Below are 10,529 nucleotides of genomic sequence, written 5' to 3'. Positions count from 1 at the left end.
ATGAAACAGATGACAAAGGTGAGGTCCAAATGTGAAGGATGAAGACTGACCTTAAAACGTGGTTTGAGAAGACCTCCTTGAATTGAAATTAGTTTTAAAAGGCTGGTGTTATGTCTCTTCCTCTCACAGTGGACTTCTGCTTTCCAACACATCATGCTCTTACATTCTCTAAGGATTGTCCTTCAGTTCCACTGTAGGTCCTTCACATCCACAGTGAGGGGCTCCGTAATCTGATTGATTGGTTGTCCATTGCTTTGAGGGTCCGGGAAATCTCTGTATTTCTGAGGAAGTCTATGTTAATACATTTCTGAGTATTTGCCTTGTGTGAGAAGTGTGTTGGAGTACTGATGGACATATTGGCGGTTGGTGCAGAAATCCTGGAAACAATGGGGACAGATATCACATGTTATCTGTTTTCCGATATTATGGATGCTTTAATCTTAATCGTACTAAATTGACACCCACTCATTTCATCAGATAATAAAGCACCTCCCTAAAATGAGAAAATCTAACCCTTTATTTTACTCAAAAGTTCAGTTTTGAGGGCGCATTGTTGGATCAATTGGTTAAGCATCTGACTTCAGCTGAAGTCATGATCTCACAGACAGTGAGTTTGGGGCCAGCATAGGCCTCTGTGATGACAGCACAGAGCAAGCTTGGAATTCGGTCTCCCTCTCTCTCTCTGTTCCTCCCCTACTTGGTCTTTATCTCTCTCTCAAAAAAAAAAAAACAAAACAAAAAAAACAAAACAAAAAAAGTTCAGTTGTTTGGTATTAACTAAAATAAGAGATTTCTATTCTATGTGTTCCATTCCTTAATGGTGAAATAATTTCAAGCACCTATTATTTTCCTGGAATTCCTACATGAATTAATGCCATAGGGGAGATAGGACATTTAGAATTTAAAACTCACAACCTATAATAAATCTCAATTGTTACATTATTTCTTAATAATTGAATCATTTCATAATTTTGTCTTGTATAATATGAAGTTCCTGTGACTTTGCCATATATGTTTTCACTTTCTGAGTAGTTATATTTGAGATTACTTTATGATTTATTGGATCAAAAATTTTTTAAATTTTTTTTAATGTTTATTTAAAAAAATTTTTTTTTAACGTTTATTTATTTTTGAGACAGAGAGAGACAGAGCATGAATAGGGGAGAGTCAGAGAGAGAGAGGGAGACACAGAATCTGAAACAGGCTCCAGGCTCTGAGCAGTCAGCACAGAGCCCTACGCGGGGCTCGAACTCTCGGACTGCGAGATCATGACCTGAGCTGAAGTTGGCCGCTTAACCGACTGAGCCACCCAAGCGTCCCTTTAATGTTTATTTTTGAAAGAGAGACTGAGTAGGGGAGGGCAGAGAGAGAGGGAGACACAGAATCTGAAGCAGGCTCCAGACTCTGAGCTGTCCACACAGAGCCTGACATGGGGCTTGAACCCACAAATTGGGAGATCATGACCTAAGCCGAAGTCTTATGCTTAACTGACTGAGCCACCTAGGTACTCCTAGATTAAAAGTTCTGATATGACATGGATGGATGTGTGCTTCATAAGAAATGAGATAGATGATTAGTGAATTTCTTATATTTAGAAAAAAAGTTTTGATTATAAATGTAATTTTGCTTCAGGAAACATGAATCAGTCTTTTCTACTTTCCTCAGAATGTATCTGAATTCAATATAAAAAGGTTGTTTTTTGTTTGTTTGTTTTTTAAATAAAGTGCTTGTTGGCCTATTTACAATGCTGATGGTGTTTGTTTATTTAGAAATGAAAGTTTTTGGGACACCTGTGTGGCTCAGAGGGTTGAGCATCTGACTCTTGATTTCAGTTCAGTTCATGACAACTTCATAGTTTGTGAGTTCTAGCCCTGTATCCAGCTCTGCCCTGACAGCATGGAGCCTGCTTGGGATTTTCTCCCTCTCTCTCTGTCCCTCCTACTCTCTCTCTCTCTCTCTCTCTCAATATACTTTAATAAAACTTAAAAGAAGGCAAAGATTTTTGTATGTTTGATTCTATGGATGGATTATACCCTTAAATTCTGTGTAAATGGAGATATCTATTAACATAATACACTTTTTCATGCCTTTTAACTGCTTCATTCATAAGAATTTTCATTAGAGCTTTTGATTTTAGTGAATATACATTACAATTTTACTGTCCATGAAGACATGCCAATAATTCAAAATGTTCCTTTTCTTTTATGAGTACACGGTCACAGTTTAATATTATAGCTACATAGGTGCATCAGGGTGGCTCAGTTGGTTACGTGTCTGGCCCTTGATTTTGGCTTACATCATGGTCTCACAGTTTGTGAGTTCAAGTCCTGTGTCAAGCTCTCTGCCAGCAGCACATATAATGGTTTGGTATACCTTTAAGATATTTTAAGTAATCTCTAAGGAAACCACAATGAAAATATGTACACAATAAATATGTACACCAATAAATAGATAATGAAATTAATTCTATTATTATGACAACTCACGTAGACATGAAACAACATTCACTGACCACTAACCCAGGAAAGAAATACACAGGATGATTCACAAAGTAAGCATGTGTAATATTTCTACACGCAAATACTTAGATAATTTTGTTGGCAGAGGGCATAAAGCTGATTCATATATGAGTTACACTGATATTTTCTGAAAATGTAATGAGTTGAAAATTGTCACCCCATAACAAAATACACAGGTAAAAAACAAAACCACACCTAAAGCTGAGGTTGAAAAATAAAGCTGTGGGAAGTCCCATACAAAAGGAAGCACGTTACTATGGAATTGCAAAACCAGAATAAGACAAAATATAAGCCAAAAACTTCTACATAAAAAAAGGTGAATTATTTAAAGGAAATCTATAATTTTATTTTTTATTTGAAGAGAGAGCACAAGGAGGGGAGGAACAGAGAAACAGAGAGAGAGAGAGAGAGAGAGAGAGAGAGAGAGAGAGAGAGAGAGAATCCCAAGCATGCTCTCCCCTGTCACTGCAGAGCCCAATGCAGGATTTGACTCCTAAAATGTGAGATCATGACCTGAGCCAAAATCAATAGTTGGACTCTTAACCAATTAAGCCACCACCCAGGATCCCCTTTGTCACTATGATTATAAATTGTTTCCTTTCTTTAAAATTTTAATGTTTATTTATTTATTTTTGAGAGAGAGAGAGAGAGAGAGAGAGACAGAGTGCAAACATGGGAGGGGCAGAAAGAGAGGGAGACACTGAATCTGAAGCAGGCTCCAGGCTGTGAGCTCTCAGCACAGAGCCCGACAGGGGACTCCCACTCATGGACCATGAAACCATGGCCTGAGCTGAAGTTGGACACTGGACCTACTGAGCCACCTAGATGCCCCTGTAGCTATAATACTAAACTCTGATTGTGTACCCATGAAAAAAGCAAACATTTTGAATTATCGGCATGTCTTCATGGATAATAAAACTGTAAAGTATATTAATTAATATCAACCATGGAAAGTTCTAATGAAAACCCTTATGAATTAAGCACTTAAAAGACATTATTACACAGAATTTAAGGGTGTAATCATTTCTTTAGAATCAAGCAAGCTGAAAACTTTCATTTTCTTAAGTTTTTTTTTTCATGTATTTTGAGAAACAGAGAGAGAGAGAGTGGAGGAAGGGAAAAGATAGACAAGAGAATTCCAAGCAGGCTCCACACTGTCAGTGCAGAGCGGAATGTGGGGCTGGAACTCATAAACGGTGAGACAATGACCTCAGCTGAAACCAAGAGTCAGATGTGCAACACTCTGAGCCACCCAGGCATGCCAAAACTTTTCATTTCTAAATAAACAAACACCATCAATGTTGTAAAATATGCCAACAGTAAGTTTATAAAAACATATTTGGGATTAAATTCAAATACAATCTGAGTGTTGTAGAAAGACTAATGATTCATTTTTCTTGAAGTGAAAGTTCTCTGATTTCAGTTTTGTGTATAAGAAATATTGATTGTATTTATCTGACAGCAGAAAGTGAGATGATTTTACCTTTATCCATTACCTATCAGCTGTATCTTCAAATGATACCCAGAGCCCCCTTCCAAAAATGTGCAGAGAAACTTCTTTCCAAAGAGTGTTAGTGGATAGATGTAAACATTGTGCCCATGAGAATGGACGCTTAGTGATAGAGTGGAACAGTGTTGGGGAGAGACAAAGGCAACAAAGATCTCATGGAGCACATATGCAAACATAGACAACTGCCCATTATACGAGTCTCACTGCCCGAAACGGTGAAGGATATAAAACGTTTTGGAAAACCACCCTTTCTAAGATGGCTACTTCTGCAAGGCAGTGTGTTTCTACAGTCAAAGGCTCAAATCAAGTGGTCAAACAGACATATTTGCAGGACAAAAATTTGGAGAATCTGGAAAGTGACCTAGTCCATGCTGAAAATACTTCTTTGCACCATTTTGACAATAGGATTGCATTAACCTTTCAGTCAAATATTTCTGAAAGTCAGAGATTGAAAAAGGAAGACAAAAATGGTAAGTGGTATCCATTTGAGGGGTCCTTCCCTGAGCAGTCGACCTTACAACAAAACCACAGCATTTTCAATGAAAACAGAATTGCTCATTGCAGTGAATCTGAGAAAATATTGAACCAGGAGTCAAATGTTAATAAATATCTACGGACTCCTTTGCCAGGGAACCGTTGTGACTGTACTACATGTAGGGAAGTCTTTTATCAAAGCTCAAACCTTATTAGACAGAAGAGAATACATTTGGGAGAGAATCCTTCTGAATATACTGAGTGTGGGAAAATTCTTAACCAGTCCTCCAATGTTGGTGATCATCTGAGGAGTCATGTGGGAAAAAACCCGTACACATGCAATGAACCTGGGAACGTGTTTAGTGAGTCATCAAGACTTAATATCAATAAGACAATCCATGCTGGACAGAAAGGTTACATTTGTAAGGAATGTGGCAAAGCCTTCAACTGGCACTCAACACTAATTCAAAATCACCTAGTGCATACTGGAGAGAGACCTTACAAATGTGAAGACTGTGGTAAAACTTTTAAGTATGGGTCATCGCTAAATGGACACAGGAAAATCCATACTGGAGAGAAATATTACAAACTTAAAAAAGGTGGGATGGCCTTTACCCAAGACTCACCTCTTACTAAACACCACAGAATTCATGCTGGAGAGAAATCTTTGGAATGTCAACAATGTGGCAAATCCTTTAACTGGCCCTCAAGCCTTATTCAACATCACAGAATTCATACTAGAGGGAGACCTTACCAATGTAAAGACTGTGGCAAGACCTTTTTTTGGCCCTCAGGCTTTAATCGACATTCCAGAATCCATACCGGAGAGAAACCTTACCAATGTAAAGAGTGTGGCAAGGCCTTTAAATGGCACTCATACCTTAAGGAACATCACAGAATCCACACCGGAGAGAAACCTTACCAATGTAAAGAATGTGGCAAGGCCTTTAAGTGGCACTCATACCTTAATCAACATCACAGAATTCATACTGGAGAAAAACCTTACCAATGTAAAGAGTGTGGCACGGCGTTTACCTGCACCTCAGATATTACTGGACATCACAGAATCCATACTGGAAAGAAACCTTACAAATGTCAAGAATGTGGCAAGGTCTTTAGCCAGCAATCATCCCTTATTCAACATCACAGAATGCATACTGGAGAGAAGCCTTACAAATGTCAAGAATGTGTCAAGGCCTTTATCCATCACTCAAAGCTTACTGAACATCACAGAATCCATACTGGAGAGAAACCTTACCAATGTAAAGAATGTGGCAAGGCCTTTAACCAGCCCTCAGTCCTTACTAGACATCACAGAATCCATACTGGAGAGAAACCTTACCAATGTGAAGAATATGGCAAGGCCTTTAAACAGCTCTCACACCTTAACCAACATCACAGAATTCATACTGGAGAGAAACCTTACCAATGTAAAGAATGTGGCAAGGCCTTTAAATGGCACTCAGACCTACTCAACATATCAGAATTCATACTGGAGAGAAAACTTACCAATGTAAAGAATGTGGCAAGACCTTTAAGAACTATCCACAGCTTACTCGACATCACAGAATCCATACTGAAGAGAAATTTCACCAATGTAAAGAATGTAGCAAGGCTTTTAGCCGACAGTCACACCTTATTAAACATCACAGAATTCATACTGATTGAAACTTTACAAATGTAAAGAATGTGACCAGGTCTTTACCCGAACCTTACAACTTACTCAACATCACAGAATTCATACTTGACAGAAACCTTAACAATATAAAGAATGTAATAAGGTCTTTAATCACTCTTCAAACTTTAGTAATTATCACAGAATTCATACTGGAGTACATCTTCCAAATTTAAGGAATTTGAAAAATGTTTTGTGGACTGCTCACCCCTTACTTTACATTGGAAAATTTACACTGGAATATAACCACTGAACACTAAAGCATGTGGCCAGGTGTTTAAGCAATGCTAAACCCTGACTCCTGACCAGAGAAGGTATACTGGGGAGGATTTTGCAAATATAAGAATTTGGTAAGCTTACAAATAAGAGGTGAAGCTTCATTCTGTATCACAGAATTCATACTGGAGAAAAACTTTAAATGTGAAGAATGTGGTAAAACTTTTGTAACTACTGAAACCTTCTCAATATCTCAGACTTTATACTGAGAAGAAACATTACAGAGTTAAAGAATGTGTCCAACCAAAGCTGGAACTCACAACTTGCTCAAGATTATAGGTATCTTTCAGGAGAGAAACTAACATGTAGAGAAAGTTGCCATGCTTTTAAGTGGACTTGAATCCTTAATTGATATCCCAAAGTACACATGAGATTAAATCCTACAGACCTAATGAATGAGGAAAGGCCTACATAGTAAATGAACACTTTAGCCAACACCAGACAGTGCATAAAAGAAGGTAACTTGAAAGTTATAAATATTTAGAGAAATATTTAATTGAGCATCCAATGTCAATAAATGTCACAGAATTCACAGGAGAAAGTACTACATCAGTCTCTCTATTTAGACATACATCAAAATACTGATAATAAGGAATAATACAAAGTTAAGCTTAATGTATAGGCTGTTATGCTTCAAAAGATTAAATGGATCAATTATTATTTTTTTCAATATATGAAATTTATTGTCAAATTGGTTTCCATACAACACCCAGTGTTCATCCTAAAAGATGCCCTCTTTCAATACCCATCACCCACCCTCCCCTCCCTCCCACCCCCCATCAACCCTCAGTTTGTTCTCAGTTTTTAAGAGTTTCTTATGCTTTGGCTCTCTCCCACTCTAACCTCTTTTTTTTCCTCCCCCTCCCCCATGGGTTTCTGTTAAGTTTCTCAGGATCCACATAAGAGTGAAAACATATGGTATCTGTCTTTCTCTGTGTGGCTTATTTCACTTAGCATCACACTCTCCAGTTCCATCCATGTTGCTACAAAGGGCCATATTTTATTCTTTCTCATTGCCACGTAGTACTCCATTGTGTATATAAACCACACTTTCTTTATCCATTCATCAGTTGATGGACATTGAGGCTCTTTCCACACTTTGGCTATTGTTGAGAGTGCCGCTATAAACATTAGGGTACAAGTGCCCCTATGCATCAGTAGTCCTGTATCCCTTGGGTAAATTCCTAGCAGTGCTATTACTGGGTCATAGGGTAGGTCTATTTTTAATTTTTTGAGGAACCTCCACACTGTTTTCCAGAGTGGCTGCACCAATTTGCATTCCCACCAACAGTGCAAGAGGGTTCCCGTTTCTCCACATCCTTGCCAGCATCTATAGTCTCCTGATTTGTTCATTTTGGCCATTCTGACTGGCGTGAGGTGATATCTGAGTGTGGTTTTGATTTGTATTTCCCTGATGAGAAACGACGTTGAGTGTCTTTTCATGTGCCTGTTGGTCATCCATATGTCTTCTTTAGAGAAGTGTCTATTCATGTTTTCTGCCCATTTCTTCACTGGGTTATTTGTTTTTTGGTGTGGAGTTTGGTGAGCTCTTTATAGATTTTGGATACTAGCCCTTTGTCCGATATGTCATTTGCAAATATCTTTTCCCATTCCGTTGGTTGCCTTTTACTTTTGTTGATTGTTTCCTTTGCTGTGCAGAAGCTTTTTATCTTCATGAGGTCCCAATAGTTTATTTTTGCTTTTAATTCCCTTGCCTTTGGGGATGTGTCAAGTAAGAAATTGCTACAGCTGAGGTCAGAGAAGTCTTTTCCTGCTTTCTCCTCTAGGGTTTTGATGGTTGCCTGTCTCACATTCAGGTCCTTTATCCGTTTTGAGTTTATTTTTGTGAATGGTGTGAGAAAGTGGTCTAGTTTCAACCTTCTGCATGTTGCTGTCCAGTTCTCCCAGCACCATTTGTTAAAGAGACTGTCTTTTTTCCATTGGATATTCTTTCCTGCTTTGTCAAAGATGAGTTGGCCATACGTTTGTGGGTCTAGTTCTGGGGTTTCTGTTCTATTCCATTGATCTTTGTGTCTGTTTTTGTGCCAATACCATGCTGTCTTGATGAATACAGCTTTGTAGTAGAGGTTAAAGTCTGGGACTGTGATGCCTCCTGCTTTGGTCTTCTTCTTCCAAATTACTTTGGCTATTCGGGGCCTTTTGTGGTTCCATATGAATTTTAGGATTGCTTGTTCTAGCTTCGAGAAGAATGTTGGTGCAATTTTGATTGGGATTGCATTGAATGTGTAGATAGCTTTGGGTAGTATTGACATTTTAACAATATTTATTCTTCCAACTCATGAGCACGGAATGTTTTTCCATTTCTTTATATCTTCTTTAATTTCCTTCATAAGGTTTCTATAGTTTTCAGCATACAGATCTTTTACATCTTTGGTTAGATTTATTCCTAGGTATTTTATGCTTCTTGGTGCAATTGTGAATGGGATCAGTTTCTTTATTTGTCTTTCTGTTGCTTCATTATTGGTGTATAAGAATGCAACTGATTTCTGTACATTGATTTTGGATCCTGCAACTTTGCTGAATTCATGTATCAGTTCTAGCAGACTTTTGGTGGAGTCTATCAGATTTTCCATGTATAATATCATGTCGTCTGCAAAAAGCGAAAGTTTAACTTCATCTTTGCCAATTTTGATGGCTTTGATTTCCTTTTGTTGTCTGATTGCTGATGCTAGAACTTCCAACCCTATGTTAAACAACAGCGGTGAGAGTGGACATCCCTGTTGTGTTCCTGATCTCAGGGAAAAAGCTCTCAGTTTTTCCCCATTGAGGATGATGTTAGCTGTGGGCTTTTCATAAATGGCTTTTATGATCTTTAAGTATGTTCCTTCTATCCCGACTTTCTCGAGGGTGTTTATTAAGAAAGTTGCTGAATTTTGTCAAATGCTTTTTCTGCATCGATTGACAAAATCATTTGGTTCTTATCTTTTCTTTTATTAATGTGATGTATCACGTTGATTGATTTGCAAATGCTGAACCAGCCCTGCTGCCCAGGAATGAATCCCACTTGATCATGGTGAATAATTCTTTTTATATGCTGTTGAATTCGATTTGCTAGTATCTTATTGAGAATTTTTGCATCCGTATTCATCAAGGATATTGGCCTATAGTTGTCTTTTTTTACTGGGTCTCTATCTGGTTTAGGAATCAAAGTAATACTGGCTTCATAGAATGAGTCTGGAAGTTTTCCTTCCCTTTCTAATTTTGGAATAGCTTGAGAAGGATAGGTACTATCTCTGCTTTAAACGTCTGGTAGAACTCCCCTGGGAAGCCATCTGGTCCTGGACTCTTATTTGTGGGGAGATTTTTGATGACTGATTCAATTTCTTCGCTGGTTATGGGTCTGTTTAAGCTTTCTGTTTCCTCCTGATTGAGTTCTGGAAGAGTATGGGTGTTTAGGAATTTGTCCATTTCTTCCAGGTTGTCCAGTTTGTTGCATATAATTTTTCATAGTATTCCCTGATAATTGTTTGTATCTCTGAGGGATTGGTTGTAATAATTCCATTTTCATTGGTGATTTTACTCATTTGGGTCCTTTCTCTTTTCTTTTTGAGAAACCTGGTTAGAGATTTATCAATTTTGTTTATTTTTTTCAAAACACCAACTCTTGGATTCGTTGATCTGCTCTACTGTTTTTTTAGATTCTATATTGTTTATATCTGCTCTCGTCTTTATTATTTCTCTTCTTCTTCTGGGCTAGGGGTGTATTTGCTGTTCTGCTTCTAGTTCCTTTAGGTGTGCTGTTAGATTTTGTATTTGGGATTTTTCTTGTTGCTCGAGATAGACCTGGATTGCAATGTATTTCCTCTCAGGACTGCCTTCACTGCATCCCAAAGCGTTTGGATTGTTGTATTTTCATTTTCGTTTGTTTCCATATATTTTTAAATTTCTTCTCTAATTGCCTGGTTGACCCATTCATTCTTTAGTAGGGTGTTCTTTAACCTCCATGCTTTTGGACGTTTTCCAGACTTTTTCCTGTGGTTGATTTTAAGCTTCATAGCTTTGTGGTCTGAAAGTATGCATGGTATGATCTCATTTCTTGTATACTTATGAAGGG

At 37.9% G+C, this 10,529-nt stretch overlaps 1 protein-coding gene across 1 annotated transcript; it reads left to right on the top strand.

The window, feature by feature from the left end:
• Nucleotides 1–4,285: 4,285 nt before the first annotated feature.
• LOC107178939 (zinc finger protein 345-like) lies at nt 4,286–6,171 on the top strand. The gene is given in 3 exon segments (XM_042970016.1): nt 4,286–5,102; nt 5,247–5,969; nt 5,972–6,171. Coding segments are annotated over 3 exon segments (1,740 nt in total).
• The last annotated feature ends 4,358 nt before the right edge of the window (nt 6,172–10,529 follow it).

This window comes from Panthera tigris, chromosome E2 (genome assembly GCF_018350195.1).
Source record: "Panthera tigris isolate Pti1 chromosome E2, P.tigris_Pti1_mat1.1, whole genome shotgun sequence".
Classification (NCBI taxonomy): Eukaryota; Metazoa; Chordata; class Mammalia; order Carnivora; family Felidae; genus Panthera; species Panthera tigris.
The sequence above is the reverse complement of the archived record's forward strand: the minus strand, read 5'-3'. Positions and strand labels throughout refer to the sequence as shown.